The sequence below is a fragment of the Myotis davidii genome, unplaced genomic scaffold (assembly GCF_000327345.1).
Source record: "Myotis davidii unplaced genomic scaffold, ASM32734v1 scaffold699, whole genome shotgun sequence".
In the NCBI taxonomy this organism is placed as follows: Eukaryota; Metazoa; Chordata; class Mammalia; order Chiroptera; family Vespertilionidae; genus Myotis; species Myotis davidii.
The window spans coordinates 764,273-783,495 of record NW_006291007.1 but is presented as its reverse complement, the minus strand read 5'-3'; the positions used below and the strand labels follow the sequence as shown (position 1 = coordinate 783,495).

Genomic DNA, 19,223 nt, shown 5'->3' with positions numbered 1-19,223 from the left:
TTTATGTATTATTTGTGTGCCACATACACACAGGAAATGTATGTTGTATCAAAAATGGTTTCAGTTTATCTGTAATTATTTTTTTCTTGCTTTTTCTGTTATAATTATATTTGTAATAATAATAATAATAAAACAACTTAGCTTCTCACCAACATAGTCATTTTTAATGAGCTCGATTCTCTCAGCTTATGGGGAAATTATAATTGTTATGCTAATTGAATCATCTCCTGGAACATATCTTTCTGCATCTTGCAAGAGGCATCAGGCAGGGCGTAAGGAATTTCCATGCAATATTTTACTCACCGTCCAGTAGTGTCACCTGTAGAACTCCATCATCCAGGCCACTTCCCTTTCCTCCCATTCATTATTCACCCTGACAGGTGCCTGTCCTTTACCAGAGGATCCCTTAGACCAGATGCCAGAAAAGCCTACAGGCATCTGGGAAATGAGATTCGGTGACTAGGACTACACTTTCCTAACCATGTCTTCTCGGTAAAGAAAGCCCTGCTGGCTTCCTCAAAGTCTTGGAGGCCTAGGAAGGCAGCTCCAGTCCTGTAACGGCTAAACTTCCTAAATAGGACCCTCAGACTTTAAATCTTTGAGTTGGCATAATGCTAGATTCTGGACTTTGGGGGAGGGGGTGATCGGGAGCAGTCATGAATTGACAGCTGTGGATTTTCTTGTAAACTACTTGGAAGAGGGAGATTCTGTTAGAACACTGAGTGTATGTTCCAAGGTTCACTGCTGGCCCTGGATGGCCCTAATACAGTGAGACAACCTTGACACAAACACCCTGACTCTTCTACACGTTTAGTGTGGAAGTCCTATATGAGCACCGGAGGGCTGAGAGCGCGAGTTCTACAACCAGGCAGTTCTGGATATGAATGCAGCCAGGCCACATGCTACAGGAAGTTACTAAATTTCCCTGTCTTTCCCTCATGTGTAACTATGGGGACATTTATATCCACGTCACACCAAGGATCTATACAGTGCAAGAGAATGATATATTGAAAATGTTTCATCCAGTGCCTAGCACTCAGTAAATTGTCTTCATACTAGCAGCAAACATTAAGTTATTGGAAGAAGGAGAATCTGGCAGATGGAGGAACAAGGGAAGTGAGAGGAGGCAAGAGGCAAAGCTAACTGGACAGCTTTGGTCTGTCCAGGGAGCTGGCTTTTAAATGCCTCAGATGTGGGAGCCCAGAACTGACCCAGGGGAACACTGGTGCTCACACAGGGTCCCAACTTCCCTTACAGAGAAGTCAGTTCACACTCCAAACAGAAGTGGGTTCTTAGACCTTAGGCCTGAACGGTATTCTACAGTTTGTTCTGGGATGACCTCGGCAGCATTTGGAAATATTTTTAAATGACACACAGAAACTGTTGGGAAAGAGCATTACGGGAAACTCCCATGATGAATTGAACAGGGTACTTTCATCCTCAAACAAAATTGAACAGTTATGAATAGCAAACTACATGCACTGCCAATGGCTTAGAAAAACGGGGGGAAACCTTCACTTTCTCAGGCTGCATCCATGCAAAGCCCACTTGGTCCTTAAACTTACCAAGCACAGACGTTACCTTTACATGTAGCCTCTTATTTTTCCCTTTGTGAATTGGGAAGTTTCCCTTCTACTCTGAGAACATTCCTATTCCTTCCAAAAGATCAGGGTGTCCACAGTCCCCAGAAAGACCTAAAGACTAGGCTACTAGGGAAAGCAGGAAATACCTAAGAAATTTCAAAGAAGATTCTTCCAATAATATTAGTCAAAATATTAATCTCTCATCAGAGTATAGAGTAAGAGTGGAAGGGGAAGGCACGACACCCACCACAAACCTGGCACAGAAGTTCTTGACCCGAAGCCATGCATCGGTTTCCTTATACACAGCCAGACCCACCCAAATTGTACACAAAATTGTCTATCTGTGGCCCAACCAGTGTGGATCGGTGGTTGAGTTTCACCCTATGAAGCATGAGGTCATGGTTCAATTCCCCTGTCAGGGTTGCAGGCTCGATCCCCGGTGTGGGGCGTGCAGGAGGCAGCTGATCGATGATTTCCTCTCATCATTGATGTTTCTATCTCTCTCCCTCTCGCTTCCTCTCCCTGAAATAAATAAAAATATTTTTAAAAATTGTCCATCTGTGCTATTTTTATGGAAAGAAAAATCATAGCTTTCATCAACAGCTCAAAGAGAGTTCAGTAATTCAAGAAAGGTTAAGAATCACCAAGCCAGAAACCCCAGCACCAAGAAACAACCCCCATCTGTATTATATAAATCACAGACCCACCACCATGGCTGCCCTCCTTCCCCCGCTCCCCCTGGCCACACGCCATGACCCAGGCCGAGATGAAACAGGCGAGGCCCTTCAGGTCACTTTCTGAATAACGGATGGCTTAAAAAAAAATCTTTAATGGAATCTGTGGTCAAATAATATGTTACAACAAAAATATACAGAATGTACACAATACAAAAATATTTAGAAACAAGCATTGCTGCTTGGTTTTTTTGTTTTCCACTTACTTCCTTGGGGGGTGGGAGGGCAGAGTTCAGCGTTGGGCACTGTTTTTTAAGGCAGAGGAGTATCCATGTTTTCCAGCCAGCCCTGGGAGCAACATGACCGGTGCCAGGAAAGGGCTTCGGGCACCTGGGGAACCTGCATTATTTGCAGATGAAATTGGACGCTGGGGAAAGGCTGGGCATGGTGAGCAACGACTCTCCTAATCCCCTGGGCAAGAGTAGTTCTCATGGAAATTGAGAGTCCGATTATGCCTCATTAGGGAGCTTTTCCTAATTAAAAAACGAATGATTAATGGTGTCATTAAAGCGAAATTTCTCCTTTGAAGGTTTGTTTTCCTTTCCCCAGCTTCTGCGATTCCTCTTCCGTTTAACGAGTGAGTGAGTCCGTGGCTGCTGTTTAGAGAGTCCCCAGGTTTCAATTTCTGTATCAGGCAGATGAAAATCTGACTTCGCTCCATGGCCTGAAGGTCCACACCACCCTCACTTTTCGGCGCACTGGCCAGGAGGCCAACAGTGGATGAGGACGGGGACATGCTGCTGGCAGGGTGCTGGGAGCCAGGGAGCAAAGGGACCTGCTGAGGAGAAAGCCCTACACCAAAATGAAACCTTTCTCACCAGAAAATAGGCTCTGGCCCTGGGTTAGAGACCTGGGCAGTGGGAAGTGACGGTCATTACCACTGGATGGCCCTGAATAGAAGTGATGGCTGGGAGAGGCTGGTGAGATGGCTGTTAAGCAGACCGGAGAACTTCTGAGTTGCCCTTGGACACTCAGCGGACAGGGAGCAGCTGACATGCAGCTGGGCTGGGGGCCTATGGTGAGGATGGGGGTGAGGATGGGGGTGTGGATGGGGGTGAGGATGGGGGTGTGGATGAGGGGTGAGGATGGGGCAATCTGAGCCTCTTCAGACCTCAGAGGACAGACGTACAGGATGGTGGGTGGGACTTCCACCTTGGGCAGTTCTCCCGAACAGCTTGCATCCTAAGCCCTAGGGAACTGGATGCCTCTCAGAGGGCTTTCTAGAGAGAGGAAGGCCCCTCTCCAAGCCACACCAGACAAAGGCAGGGGGAGGGGTAGCTCTCTGCTCCCTCAAACTACAACCCAGAACCTCCAGGAGCCAGGAGAGGGTCTGGCAGAGAGCCCTGCTCCCAGCCCCCAGCAGGGCGACAGCTGCCTCTGCCGCTCCAGGGAGGGTCAGCCCCAGGCACGCAGGGTTAGCAGTAGCCACGGCCCCCTCTACCATCCTCACTCTCCAACCCCAGCTCAGTCTCCTCTCCCAAAGAGCTGACTCTTCCAGCTACACCTTTCCCTCGGGAGACAGAGAATGGCTGGCAGGGCACAGAGAAGGTGCCTCAGGGCAACGTAGCCCAGCGCAGACCTGGTCCACCCACCTCAGTGGGCAGAGTTGGCGCAAGTGCAGCCTGAGCTTCTGGGCCATATGGACAGTCTAGTTAGCAGCGGGCAAAGGCGGGGAAGGGCTGGGTGTGGGGGAACTGGGCAGAAAGACCTTGCCCCTTTCTGTGTGATGACTGGGGATGGAAGCCACTGTGGCCCAAGACGCCCAAACGTCCGGCCTGGCTGACTTCGAACCTCGGTGTGGCTCTCACGGGCAAGTGGCTGGCAGAGGCAGTCCCTGCACTCCTGCCCTTGCTCCTGCATGAACCCAGCCCTGGGTTCTTCCTCCTTTGGGGCTGTGAGTGGTTGGAAGTCGCAAGAGCGGTATAAAGGGAATGCCATTTTGTCAAAAGCCACCCTTCCACCCTCCCTGGGGCCTGCACCAGCTCCCACCAGGAGCCATTCCCTTGTGAAATGGGCGTGGGGATGGACTCGAACACCTCCTGGCTCCCTCCTCGCTCTGAGAACCCGAGCTACGGCTGCCTCACCTGACACGCATCCACACCCCAACATTTCTTCTCTAGAAGCAGGTCTCCGCCTAAACTGGAATTCCTTTTGCTGCAACTTCCCGTGCCCCTGAACTCAAAAGTCACGTGGCCTCCATATTCCTGCCAAGCCTCTGTTGCACCCCAAAACTCCTCCCCTCCAAAGGGAGACAGGACAGAATCTTTTCAGCACGAAGGCCACTCCAGAGGGAACCAGAGCGGGAGCTGGCAAAGGCGAGGAAACCTCAGCATCCTGAGGGGCCGCCCTCCCACCACGGACCACTCTCCCACCGTCAGCGATTCCCAGGGAGACGCATGAAAGGGACGGGGAGTGGAAAAGAAGAGGCAGCTTTGCTAAAAGCCAGGGTCCTCAGGAACCACAGGAGCCCACCTCTCAGCCCTTCCTTCCTCTCACACAGACGCCGCCACAGGCGCCCACTGCCCCCGGCAACCTTCCCCTGCGGACTCCGACTCGCCTCACATTGTTTGTCCCATCACATGGGCATCTCCACCCACCAAACCATGTGCTCACCATCAGAACAGTCTCCACAATCAAAGGAGAGGCACAATGGAGGGTCAGGGCAATGGTGGGGCAGGGCAGGGCTCTAAAGACAAGGCAGGGCACGGGACGGGGCGTGGGCCTTGGCATGAAAGGCCAGCATTCGGGGAGAGAGGGAGGGAGAAGTCCAAAGCAGGGCTTCCCCAAGGGGGAACGTGGGATGAATTCCCTCTTGCTGGGTACCCTGTGGCAAGGGCAGGGAGTTACAGAAGCTCCCTCCTCTGCCCCCTGCAGGTGTTAGAGGCCACACCCCAGTGCCCACCGAGAGGCATAGGAAGGCCCTGGGGCTCCCCGGGCCTAGTCCGCATGTCCGGCACCAGGCCCTCTCCCACTCCCAGAGCTCCAGAGGGGACGCGTCCTGGCCCGCCATTATCTCTGGGCTGGACAAGGGCCTGCCTGGCTACTGCCCCCTCAGGCCTTCCTTACACTCTATGGTAGGGGTGGGGAATGTCCGGCCCGAGGGCCATATAAGGCCTGGGAAAACATTTGGTCTGGCCCTGCCAAGGCATTACAGGTGAGTTAAGTGTTTGACCAAATCTAGCATGCTGATGTTTAAGTTGATTTTGTGTGGTCCGAGAATGATGTTATAAATACCCAGATGGCCGTTGGCAGTAAGAAGGGTCCCCACCCCTGCTCTATGGTCTCGCAGGGTGGAGGATGAGCCAGAGCAGGGCTTCCCCAAGGGGGAACGTGGGATGAATTCCCTCTTGCTGGGTACCCTGTGGCAAGGGCAGGGAGTTACAGAAGCTCCCTCCTCTGCCCCCTGCAGGTGTTAGAGGCCACACCCCAGTGCCCACCGAGAGGCATAGGAAGGCCCTGGGGCTCCCCGGGCCTAGTCCGCATGTCCGGCACCAGGCCCTCTCCCACTCCCAGAGCTCCAGAGGGGACGCGTCCTGGCCCGCCATTATCTCTGGGCTGGACAAGGGCCTGCCTGGCTACTGCCCCCTCAGGCCTTCCTTACACTCTATGGTAGGGGTGGGGAATGTCCGGCCCGAGGGCCATATAAGGCCTGGGAAAACATTTGGTCTGGCCCTGCCAAGGCATTACAGGTGAGTTAAGTGTTTGACCAAATCTAGCATGCTGATGTTTAAGTTGATTTTGTGTGGTCCGAGAATGATGTTATAAATACCCAGATGGCCGTTGGCAGTAAGAAGGGTCCCCACCCCTGCTCTATGGTCTCGCAGGGTGGAGGATGAGGCTGCTCTCAGCCCTCCCAAAAGGGACAGCCACTCCAGCCCCCCCAGGCCTTTGCTGGCCCAATGTCTTTGGAAGAGTCTAGAAAAACAACAGTAGCCAATCCAACTTCCCCAGCAGGTGCCTTTTGGAACAGAGCCTCCACTGTCGGCCCAGCATCTCTCGTCCTCTCCTCCCGGCCTCCCTGAGCTGGTGATGAGAAAACAGAATCCAGATGCTCCTTTCTGATGCCGCTTCGCCCTCCCCTCCCCGACCTCTGGTCCTCCAGCCGTCAGGGGGGTGGGGGCAGCTTTAGGTCCAGCAGGGTGTAGGCAAAGATATTCCAGAAGACAGCGAACAGCACAAAGATGGTGTACATGGCCACAAAGATCCACCACAGCGACTGGTCCTGCAGCCTCTGCTCATAGTTCCTCAGGACCACCACGCCCAGGGTGATGCCCACGGCCACGCCACCCAAGTGTGCCACGAAGCTCGGGTGAGGGCACGGGGGATAGGCCGACGGGTGGAACCGGAGCCACACAGCCCGCCCGAACTCCATGCTCACTGCAAGGGGAGGAAGCACAGAGAAGTCACGGGAGGCCCCTGGGCAGGGACTGAGGGAGAGGCCTTGCAAGCCACCCACCCAGCCATCCACCCGTTAATCCACTCGCCACAGACCGAGCTCTGTTCTGCGCATGGCAGTGAAGCAGAGAGACCAGCCTCTGTTCTCCCAGAGCTTATAGGACCTGGCAACCCACCTGCATTACATACACAAGAGCAGTTCAGTAAGAGGAACTCTGTGGGAAACAAATATAAGTGATTTAAAGTCAACGCTGGGTGTAAGGAGGGGGATTCTTTAGTTTGGAGAATCAGGCAAGATCTCCCTAAAGAGGTGATGTTTGCTTGGCCAGCGTGGCTCAGTTGATTGAGCGTCGACCTATGAACCAGGAATTCACGGTTCGATTCCTGGTCAGGGTATCTGCCTGGGTTGTGGGCTCGATCCCGTGTGGGGTGTGCAGGAGGCAGCCTATCATTGATTCTCTCTCATCATTAATGTTTCTATCTCTCTCTCCCTCTCTGAAATCAATTAAAAAATATTTTTTTGTCCTAGTTGGTTTGGCTCAGTGGATAGACCGTTGGCCTGCGGACTGCAGGGTCCTGGGGTTGATTCTGGTCAAGGGCATGTACCTCGGTTGCAGGCTCCCGGCCCTGATTGGGGGAGGCAAACAATTGATGTGTCTCTCTCACATTAGTGTTTCTCTCTCTCTCCCTTCCACTTTCTCTAAAAAAATAAATAAAAATAAAATAATAGATTTTTAAAAGAGGTGACATTTGAGTTGAGATGTGACTATCAAGTGAAGAGCATTTCAGGCAGAGGGGACAGCTCATGCAGAAGCCCACAGGCCCTCGAATCCCTGCTGTCACATGTCCCGGAGGCTCAGCCTCTGTGTACCAGGCTACACTGCCAGGACATGAATAACAAGCAAGGTGTGCTAGCACTTTACAGTTATAAAGTGTTTGCATGTATCATTTCAAAATCCTCAGAACCAGTGCGTATGTGCTTGGAAGGAAGCGATGAAGGGGGAGAAGGGCAAAGAAGGAATGGAAATAAATGGTCCCAGCAAAGTGCTGGAGTTTCTAACAGATCCTAAAATGGCCCCCCACCCCCTCCCCCCCACTCTCCAACCCATCGTTCTTGCATGAACTTCTTGGATTGGCCAATCCAATGGGGATGTACTCTCTTGAAATAATAGTTGCTGGGAAATTGCCATTTTGTTAACCCACCATTCAGGGACACTCAGGGCAGGTACTCTTACTCCATTTTACAGATGAGGAAACCAAGGCGAATTTGACAGATTGAAAGAAAACCCTGTGAGGGGAATTGTGTTCTTGTTCAGTTACCATTTAATGCACCAGTGGGCCTCTCTCCACCCTAACCACTCCAGGGGTGCCAGCACCTCCCCGGATTGCCTCAGCTTCTGGCATGGGCCCTGCAACTCCAAGGATGGCCGACAGATGGCGGAAAAGGTGCAGCCAGGGACAGGCACTGTGTCCTCCCCACTCCTCCCCAGGCCCTGGGGCATCCTCCGGCCTTTGCTTAGCAGGCCCTGGGTTCCACAGGGGAGGTTTGAAAGACTTAGTCCCACACTCTAAAATAGCATTTTAGTTTTTATGATCCTTAGAGTTGTTGTTTTTTATTTTTTTTAAATATATTTTTATTGATTTCAGAGAGGGAGAAAGAGATAGAAACATGAATCACTGATCGGCTGCCTCCTGCATGCCCTACAGTGGGATCAAGCCCACAACCCAGGCATGTGCCCTTGACCGGAATCCAACCTGCGACCCTCCAGTCCGCAGGCTGACACTCTATCCACTGAGCCACACCAGCTAGAGCTGTTATTTTTTAAACAGTAAGAGTCACGCTTCTCTTCCCTTCCTTGCAAATAGACAAGCTCAGAGTCTGAGCAGACAGGGAAGCTGTGCTCACCCCTGCCCTCTCCCTTCTACTTCCCCCATTGCCCTGGCTCAGAGTCTCCGCTTTAGGGCTGGGAATTCCTCTCTGGAAGTGGAGATTCTCCAACTGGAAGCTGAGACCAGAGAGTCCTGTAAGACATGAATCAAGTGGAGCCCACACAGGCCCCTCCTCGCCATGACTTTTCTGGCCCAGTCTTCCTCTTCCCCACCAGGGAGGCGGCCGACCCAGGCAGAGACCGTCCAGGTGCTCCTGCTCAGCATGGCTGACGTGTGGGCATTAGAAAAGGCACGGGCTGGCTCTGAATTCGGCTGCACCACCTCTGGCTGGGGGCCCAGGGCAAGGAACTCTGAGCCTCGGGTGCACCCCTGAAAATTAAGCCTAAAAATATCCTCTTCACTGCTGTGGTCTGAGGACTGAATGAGAGACTGTGTGTTCCTGTTGTTTTCTTCCTACCCCCTTCACTCTGTTCAGACTACTCTCTCTTTCTATCTCAGAATGAGCCTCTCGGCCTCTGATCTCATCCCCTGACACGCAACTCCTTCTCCACACTGCAGCCTGACTGGTCTCCTAAACCCGAATCTGTCCGTAAATCTTGTTTAAAACCTTCCAGTGGTTTCCTGGTGTATGAGGGTGAGATGGAAGGAAGGATCTTCCTTTTTGCATTTAAAGCCCTTCATGAGCTGACGCCTATTATCTCTTATCACAATCACACAGTCTCAAACCTCATAGGTCAAATCTGCAACCGACTCGCAGGCCATGATCCTTCATAGCCTGTGTCTTGGTTCAGGCTGTACTTTTGCCTGCAATGCCCGCTCACACCTTGGCTACACGGTGACCACCTGCCTCTCTTGGTCCACATGACCCCTGCAGGTACAATGGACCTCTCCTGACTAGGGCCCACAGCCTGTTCCTGGGGGTGCAGTTGGTAACCCTGCTAAAACTACTAGTTTTAGTGCAAATGCACAGACACATACGTGCGTTTTTCCAGGGATGGGGTCTCTAGCTCCCAACAGGAGATCTCAAAGGATCGACTCCGTGACCCAAAAGGTTATTAAGAAGTTATTTTGCTTGACCTGGATGCCGGTCATTGAGCCGGACACTTACTCTGTGTGCACTTTTCCGCTTGCATATCACATGTCAATAAAAAGATTAAGAAAGGTTAAGAAATAGCAGAGCGGCCCTCACCGGTTTGGCTCAGTGGATAGAGCATTGGCCTGCGGACTGAAAGGACCCAGGTTCGATTCCGGTCAAGGGCATGTACCTTGGTTGCGGGCACATCCCCAGTAGGGAGTTGGGCCAGACTTCTCTCACAACACTCCACTTTGTTGCACATTATTGACAGCCCCTCCCTTTTTCTTGACCATAAGCCCCTGAAGGGCAGGGACTGTGCTGTCTTTATATGCCCAGGCCCAGGCCTGGGCTCCCTCCCCCCAGCCGGCCGGTCAGTACTTACTACAGATCAAGGCCACACCCATCCGCAGCAGCTTGAATTGGCACTTCATGCCTGACCAGTTCTAGGAAAAGAGGAGAGAGTCCCATTAGTTCCAGATTGGACCTCTCCTCTGCAGAAGTGTCTCACTTAAGAAAACCTGACACTTAAAAAAGTCATCTCCGCTCGGTCGGCCCAGTGGTTGAGCACAGACCTATGAACCAGGCGGTCACGGTTCGATTCCCAGTCAGGACACCTGCCCAGGTTTCCAGCTCCGTCCCCAACTGGGGGCGTGCAGGAGGCAGCCAATCAATGATTCTCTCTCTTCATTGATGTTTCTCTCCCTCTCCCTTCCTCTCTGAAATGAGTAAAAATACATTTAAAAAGAAATAAATAAATAAGTCATCTCCATTAAGTCCTGAGTGAGGGGTTGTGGCTTAGTCACAGATCACACCAGCGTGGCTTTAAGACTTTAGACAACGGTAAGAGTATTGCTGTTGGAAGCGTATTACTCTGGAGCCGCACTAGCAGGGCACAGACGGAGGGATCTGAGGGTCTCTGTCTCCCCCAGGCACACAGACACCACCTGGGAGTTGCATTAATTGCTGGGTCTGTGGGAGGCAGTTAGACACACGTGAGCAGAGCAAGGACCGATATGGGCCAGGTACAGAAGGTCACCAGAGTGGAAAGTCCCAGTGCCTAGCAATGGACAACCAACTGTAGGGTGGGACCTGCTCCCTGGATGACTTTCCTTCCCCTACCACACCCATGGTCACGAGGTTTGGAACCCCTGACCTTTCCGCCCTAGAGAGAACATCTAGGCCTCAGTTGTATTTCAACTCCAGGCCCAGATAAGCAACCAAACCAGCCGTGGCTGACTGACTGGTGTCGGGACCAGCTGCACTGAACAATGACCCCCTGTCCTGGTGCCGGCCAATCAACCAGTGGGGACCGCAACCCTGAAAGGACCCGCCTGGAAAACTTGCTGAATGCTCTATTAAAAGATATTTCCCTGGAACCTCCCCTAAAATCTCCGCCCTTAAACCCTGAGGAGGGCGGACCCAGCGTGCCCTCCCTCCAAGGAGCATGCAGGTGCCTTTCCCTTTCCCCTCTCCCTCCCTTCCCCAGACACAACACAGAACCATTAGCTTCCTCACCCCCAAGCTCCAAGGGCCCTTCCTTTACCTCCATAACTCATTTCCTAAGCCCATTGCTTCCAGGAATTACTTTTTCTCCCTCTGTAATTTACCCAATACATGTTCTCTTACAGCTTGGGTCTTGGCTCTGAATTCTTTCCGAGCCAGAACCCAAGTACTGAGGTTGCTGAACCCAGGTTTGGTCTGACCCCACCGGTCATACAACTGGTGCCGCTCCTGCTGCCCACAACAAACAGGTCCGGGCTGGCAAAGGGATGCAGGGCAGCAAAGCAAGCAAAGTCCAAGCAGAACCATCAAGATGATTAGAGAACTCAAAATCCTGCATATGAGGAAGGACTGAAGAGAAGACTCAGAGGTTAAGTTCACTGTTGTCAGGTGTCAAGTGAGTCAACACAAGAAAGGGCGCATTCAGGTAACCTGCAAGCAGAAGACTCGATGGATGAAAACTTCGGTGAGATTTTTTTTTTTTTTTAAGAAAGAGAAAATAACCAAATTTGAAACGGGAACATATGAACGGGAAGCCAGCATACATGAGAGTCAGAGACCCCACATGCACGAGAGGTTCAAAGATAGGAAAGGCACATGGGTGTGTAAGATGTCCTGAGCCAGGATGAGGTCAGGTGGCTTGCGGGCTCCCAAGGGTCATTGCAGGTGATAAACAGAAGTGTGTCCTGCTCTATAGATAGATCAAAGGAGGTTACCTCGGATGATCTCTTATTATGGGCAAGGTCCCTCATTCAAGTTCTTCTAGGTAGTTAAGGGAGGAGTGTAAGTTTCTCTTCGGCCCGCAGCTAAAGTTGCCTTTAGCTCAAAGCAATCTGCGTACCTCAGAGGCCCATCTTGGGGTGACTCATTCTGAACCCCTATAGTTCCCTTCTCTGAGACTTCCCTGGAAGTTTCACATTCCAGAAGTTGAAAAAGAGGAGAGAGTTCCATTAGTTCCAGATCAGACCACTCCTCTGCTGTGTTCTGAGGACCGAGTGAGAGACCGAGTGGTCCCTTTGCACTCTTCCGACCCCAGGGTGGACTGTTCTGTATCTCATTAAACCAGCCTCAGTCTGGTGGCGGTAGTCCCGTTAAACCGTTGTGTCCCATTTCAGGAGGCGGAGATGCAGTGGACTCCCAAAGGTAGGCCTACAGTGCAAGCTATCAGGTATTTCATGAGAGGCATCTATCTCTATGGGAGCAGAAGAAAAGCAAAGGTTAGTGACTGGAGCAGACTATAACCTCTGTTTCTGAGTCAGGAGGCAGGCAGTCAAGAAGACTTCTAGATGTCCGTCTCCCATCATCTTCAGAGGGAGTGAAGGCAGGCAGTGACAGTCGGATCGATTCACACAAAGATTTTTTTTTTTTTTTTAGCTCAGGGTAAGTTTCCATTTCTACTAAGCAGAGCTGCCCAAAGATGGATTGATCCATCTTGGGGGGATGGTGAGTTTCCCATCACTGAGGGCTTCACACGGGGCTTCCCATCACTTGAAGGGGATGCTCTAGCATTGGGCATCGGGAGGAGGTGGGCAGACGGCCTCCAAACAAATCCCTTTCCCCTGAGAATCTCCGAACACGCAGAACCTCTACAGGCGACGAACGGAGTACAATTATTCACCTTACAAAAGGATTTTTCACTTTACAAAAGCCTTCGCCACAGGGCTCCTGTGAGGGGCACCCCTGCGGTGCATTCAAAGCTCTACTCCATTTACCAAAGCGTGACGCGCAGACACAGAGAGGAGCCGGGGTCTTGGGGAACACATCAGACCGAGGGAAGGAGGCCACCGGCTACAGCCAGGGGCTTCTGTTCCCTCCCCACCCACTCTGCCTCCTTTGCGGCCTGGCCCAGGCCCAGCTGAGGGGCACGTCTCGCACTCCTTTGACAGTGGGGGACACGTGTTAAACTTCACAGAGGCCCTGAACACTGGCACATTCAATAGTGTCTATGGGAGCTTCGGGGGAGTGAGCGGGATGCAGGGAAGCTGCCAAAAAAGAGGGAGAAATCCCTGGGCATTGGGCTTCTTGCCCATCATCGCCCTCCCCCCCCATTATTCCTCACTGACCGGCAAGCCCTGCTTCACAAAAGGCAAGACGGGCAACACACGGCCCCTTTTAGGTGGGGAAAGTCTAACCTTCGCTCACTGACAGGTTCTATGCTAAGAAGCAGATGGCAGGACAACGTGGTCCTCTCCGGGTGTCTGCCCACAGAAAAGCCTCCCCAGGAGACAGGGAACCAAACGAATTGGTGCCCTCCACTGACCTGGCAACCCTTTCGGAACTAGCTCAGTTAGCCGATGCTGGGCAGCCCTCAGCTCCTCTCCAGGATGGGCACGGCCTTGGGAGTCACCTGATGGACCATCTTCTCCTAAATGGTACACCCGCTGCCAAAATGGCCTGTGACAGGGAGCTCACCACCCCCTGGGCAGCCTGTGAACTAATCACCGAAAAGCTCGTCCTGCTACTGTCCGGCCAGGCTTTGCCTCTCCGTGCTAACCATCCATCAGGGATCTTAATTCTCCCTTAAAAGTGACACCATGTTCATAGCAGTATTATTCACAACAGCCAAGTGTCCACCAACAGATAAATGGAGAAACAAAATATGGTTTATCCATCCAAGTGGAGTATTATTCAGCCTTAAAAAGGAAGAAAATTCTGATACATACTATACACTTCAATGGACAGTGAGCAGATTATGATAAATGAAAGGAGCCAGTCACAAAAGGACAAATATTGTATGATTCCACTTATATGAGGCACCTAGAATAGCCAAATTCATAGAAACAGAAAGTAGAATGGTGGTTGCCACGGGCTGGGAGGAGGGAGGAATGGGGAGTGTTTTAGGGTTATAGAGTATCAGTTTTGCAAGATGAAAAGAGTTGTGGATGGATGGTGGTGATGGTTGCACAATGACGCAAATGTACTTAGTCCCACTGAATGCACACTTAAAAATGGTTAAGATGCTATATTATAATTTATGTATATTTACCACAATTAAAAACAAAAGTGAGCCCAACTAGTGTGGCTCAGTAGTTGAGCGTCGACCCATGAACCAGGAGGTCAAGGTTCGATTCCTGGTCAGGGCACATGACCTGCTTGTGGGCTCCATCCCCAGTAGGGGGAGTGCAAGAGGCAGCTGATCAATGATTCTTATCACTGACGTTTCTATATCTCTCTTCCTATCCCTTCCTCTCTGAAATCAATAAAAATGTTTAAAAAAACCACCAAATAAAACAAAAGTGATACAGAACACTTCTAGCATTGCTTTTCCTTATAAAAACCTCTGAATATTTTACCCGAACACAGTATCTCTTTCACTGAGTTCTGGGTGATAACATCAAACAAAGTAAGTCTAGTATTGGCTGCTCTCTCTGCCTGCTGAGGTCCATGCCCCATCTCACCATCTGGGATCTGTCTTAGGAAACACCATTCATATTCTGGGTCTGGGAAGACCATGTGGGAGGGGTGGCTCAGAACTCCTTTTTTGCTAGTGTCCCTCATTTGTAAGTTTGCAAAAACAATATAACCATAGTGCCCATGTCAATTACCAACCTCACTGGGTTGCTGTGAAGGTGAAATGAGTTGACACATATAAAGCACAAAAAACATGCCTGGCACATAGTACATGCCACTGCCTGATACCAGTACCTAGATCTGAGGCAAAGATGGTGAGTTTGCCCTGCACAATGGCATTAAAACTTCTGAACCCCAATGACCTTAAGTGGAGAGCTGGGAGCCCCGGTTTTGGTACAGTGCTCCCCAGGCCAGCTTCATGTACAATACCGGCCTGGTCCCCGAAGGCTCTGGGGTTTGCCACGCTGACCCAGTCACACCCTCTGCCCTGCACTTTAACTGAGAAGAGACTGAGGGTCCAGGAGGGCTAGTTCAAGGTCATACACAGTGAGTTCATGGCGAGATTGAAAGGATTCCCGGTGCAGGGCTCTGTCTGCCCATACTTCTGGGCCAGGGCCATGTTCTGTCTGTCTGTCCCTGCTGGCTGCCTCAGTTTCCCCCAAAGCTGAGCAAATGTCATATAAATGACCAGTCTCCCAGCAGCTGAGGGGTTAAGCTAGAAAGCCACCCCTTCTCACCAGCTGCCTCATTTTCCCGGCCCATTATTCCCTCTAATAAAATGAGTGCAGTTAAACAACAGGAGAGAAGAAAAACCATCTCATACACACACAGCCAGCACTCCTGCTGTGATAAATGTTGAAAAGCCTGTGGACCCCTGGGGAATACAAACCTTTTAATTTCACTCTCTCCCAGAGCCCTGTAGGTGCGATGGCACCCAAGGCAGTCACCGGTACCCTGGGCACCTTGCTCACCCACCCGGTTAAGCGCTCAGAGGCTGACACTCAGGCAGGAAGCTTCCGTTCCATATCCTGGGCAGAAACAGTTTCTTGTTTAATGACTTCAAGAAAAACCAACACAGGAGACGGGAAAGCATGACACAGATAAATTAGGGAGAATCTGTCCTACAATAGGAGTTTTACTTAATAGAGTGAACCTTACGACACAGAATTTGTTGGTGACATTTTGACAACAGTCTTGCCTTGTGCTTTGACAATATGATTCAATTCGTGAAAATTCAGGCCTCCAACATTTAAGGAAAACATCTATCACATGGAGCAAAGTGTGAGCAAATATCTGGCATATTCAAAAATGGAAATCTGGCCTAGAGCCCTCAGCAAAAGGCAATTAATAAATTATTCAATTATGTGCATCTCCATGCTTCCGGTGTTTAAAATGAGAAGTCTGGACTGTGGCATCCAGGCCTTTTGTTGAAACAGTTTCTGAGTTTAATCCGTGGGTGTAAACTGCAAGCTTTTTGAAATTCCACGTGTTTTTATGTAAAATAAGACAGGCTTTGATTTAAGGCGAAACCTCTCATTTAATCAGGTAGTCCTGAGCACACAAGTGTCAAACATTTTTCTATTATTTATCTAGAGCCAAAGGGACACATTTTCTGATCTTTCTCTGTGCAGATACAGGCAGAGTTTATTCAGATAAAAGACTGGCCTTGGTTGGTGTGGCTCAGTTGGCTGAGGGTCATCCTGTGCACCAGGAGGTCGCTGGTTTGATTCCTGATCAGGGCACATGCCCAGGTTTCAGGTTCGGTATCCAGTCTGGGTGTATACCGGAAACAATCGACCATGTTTCTCTTTCACATCGATGTTTCTCTCTCTCCCTCTCTCTCTCTCTTTTTTTTAATTGTATGTGTACACACACATATATAAACACACACACATACAGGACCTCCCAGCTATGTGGAGACTTGCCAGTGGAAAGCATTTTCTCATCCATTTTTTCATGTCTTTCTCTACCTTGTGAAGAAGGGATTACAGGTAAGAGAACTGAGGCCCTAAAAAGTTAAGGAACTCACAGCTATTACAACGGCGACGCTCATATTCAAATCCAGATTTTCTGTCTCTCAAGTCCACGCTTTTTCCCCTTTCTGTTCTGAAGAGGTGTTTTACTCTGTGCACACACACAGACCAATCTTCATTTTGGAATTAAAATCAATGGCATATTTATTCGGTTGGACCACAGGAAATTGCTGATATTTAAGTGCTTCTGACCCACAGAAACGGCAACTTCATATGGTTGGGCCCAATGCATCTCTGAGATGCTGGGCGCCCAGCTAATTTGGGTACAGGTGGCCTCTGGACGAAAGGAAACCAACCTTTTAAAATGAGATTGTTTTTCAGTGTCAAATCAGCACCACACAACTTTCTAGGGAGAGGCCGCCGCGAGTCATGCTCTGGGGACTGCGAAGCTCCCCGCTGGCCGGGCAGAGCCGTGTCCTTCTGGACGGGCAACGGGTCCTGGGTCCCGGCTGCTCATCACTGCCACAGGCACGGGCTCCTTGCCAGAGAGAAGTGTGAACTGGAACAAGGCTGCTTTCACGCCTCCCTCCTCAACCTCGCCCCTACCCCTCTGGTCTCAGGGTGGTCTGCCCTCACCATGGGAACTCCAAGGGCATCAGGGCCGTTTCCCAGGCGGTGGGGAAGGGGCAGGAGCCAGGCATCTTTACTAGCTCCTGTCTGTTTCTTCTCTCCCGTGTTCTCTCGGTGGTGCTTGCTCATTCCCCTTTCACACAGACATATCTTGGGGGGAAGAGGAGCGGGTGGTTAGCATTTCCTTCTCAGACAGAAGGAATTGGGGCAGGAGGAGGGGGGAGTAGAGGAGGCGGGACTCAGAGGAAAAGCTGTGTCTGGGGAAAGTGGTGGCACTGACACAGCATGGCCCATTTAGGAGGGGCACGCGACGCCGCACCGCGCTCCAGGTTCTCAGCCGGCCAAGCCGTGTGTGTGCGCGTGTGCACGTGAGTAAACACACACGCACAGACACACATGCACACGGGCTTTCCCGAGCCTGCTGTAGTTCTCCAAGTACTCACTTGCAGTTAACAAAATTCAGGCAAGTAGCAAGTAGAGTCAGTGTTGGTCTGTGTGTCTCTCTTCCCCTCTCTCTTCTTTTCTCTCCTTTCTCCCTTTCACACTCTCTCTCGATGTGCAAAGGGGACTTTGGTGAAAAGTACAGGGATGGTGCTGAGGAGTGGGGCAGGTGAGAGTGGCACTGACAAAGATGAAATGGGAGAATCCATAAACGATTGTAATTGAGTATTCACACCTGCCACGTGGTGGGGATAGTGCTGGAGGAGGGGGGCAAGGGCTGGAGGATCCCAAAGAGAAGTGATGCCTTTTCTGGACACTGATTCTTTCATTCATTCATTCTTCATTAGGTGAAATTAGTAGCATTATCCACCACGGGTCCAGCCCTGCCCCAGGCACTGGGGAAACAGATGCGTAAGACCTGGGACCTGCCCGGAGGCTCCCCGGCAGCAGGGCAATTAGCCAGGGTGGGCCAACCACTGCCAGTGACGCCTCCTTCGGCCTCTAAACTTCAGACTCCGTCCAAAACAAGGTGCACTCTTCCTTGACCTCCTCTGAAACTATCAGGTGAATTCTTATTTCTACCCTGGTGTCTTTTGTGAGGATCAGGGAATTAGGTTAGCACTTATACTGAGCGGTTACTTTCACTTTATCCCATTACTTTTATTTTTTTAAATATATTTTTATTGATTTCAGAGAGGAAGGGAGAGGGAGAGAGAGCTAGAAACATCAATGATGAGAGGGAATCATTGACTGGCTGCCTACTGTATGCCCCCTACTGGGGATCGAGCTCAAAACTCGGGCTTGTGCCCTTGACCAGATCGGACTCGGGACCCTTCAGTCCGCAGGCCAATGCTCTATCCTCTAAGCCAAACCAGCGAGGGCTCACTTTATCCCACTTATCACATAGCATCCCATTTCGCAGATGTAGAAACTGAGGCAGTGAAGTCATATGCCCAAGGTCACTCTTTAGGAAGTGAGTGGCTGGGATTCAGATCTAGGCTGCCTCGCTCCATAGCCCATGCTGTTAACCATTACCAGTGGTTCTCAACCTTTCTAATGTTGCGACCCTTTAATACAGTTCCTCATGTTGTGGTGACCCCCAACCATAAAATTATTTTTGTTGCTACTTCATAATTGTAATGTTGCTACTGTTATGAATCGTCATGTAAATATCTGATATGCAGGATGTATTTAGGCGACCCCTGTGAAAGGGTCGTTCGACCCCCAAAGGGGTCGCGACCCACAGGTTGAGAACCGCTGCATTAAACGATATGACAATTCAGGAAAAGGCAAAGCAGAGAGTGAGAAACGGAATGGCTGACTGTGACTTTGGATAAATCCCATACCATATCAGAGCCTTCTTCTTCTTCTTTTTTTTTAATCCTCACTTGAGGATTTTTTTCCCCCCTTTTCTCTTAAATATATTTTTATTGATTTCAGAGAGGGAGAGGGAGAGAGAGATAGAAACATCAATGATGAGAGAGAATAACTGATTGGCTGCCTCCTGCATGCCCCATTCTGGGGATTCAGCTGCAACCTGGGCATGTGCCCTGACTGGGAATTGAAGCATGACCTCCAGGTTCAGAGGTCGATGCTCAACCACTGAGCCATGAGGATTTTTCCCCCATTGTTTTTCAGAGAGAATAAAAGG

General features: G+C 50.6%; 1 protein-coding gene across 1 annotated transcript in view; it reads right to left on the bottom strand.

Annotated features, from left to right (window-relative positions):
* Positions 1–5,636: 5,636 nt before the first annotated feature.
* The window catches only part of RHBDL3 (rhomboid, veinlet-like 3 (Drosophila)), a 45,528-nt gene continuing 31,941 nt past the window's right edge, over positions 5,637–19,223 (bottom strand). The window contains exons 8-9 of the mRNA XM_006764029.2: positions 10,060–10,120; positions 5,637–6,694 (exon numbers count right to left, since the gene is read on the bottom strand). Coding sequence (XP_006764092.1) covers positions 6,423–6,694; positions 10,060–10,120 — 333 coding nt within the window. The 3' untranslated portion in view covers positions 5,637–6,422. The remainder of the gene's footprint in view (positions 6,695–10,059; positions 10,121–19,223) is intronic.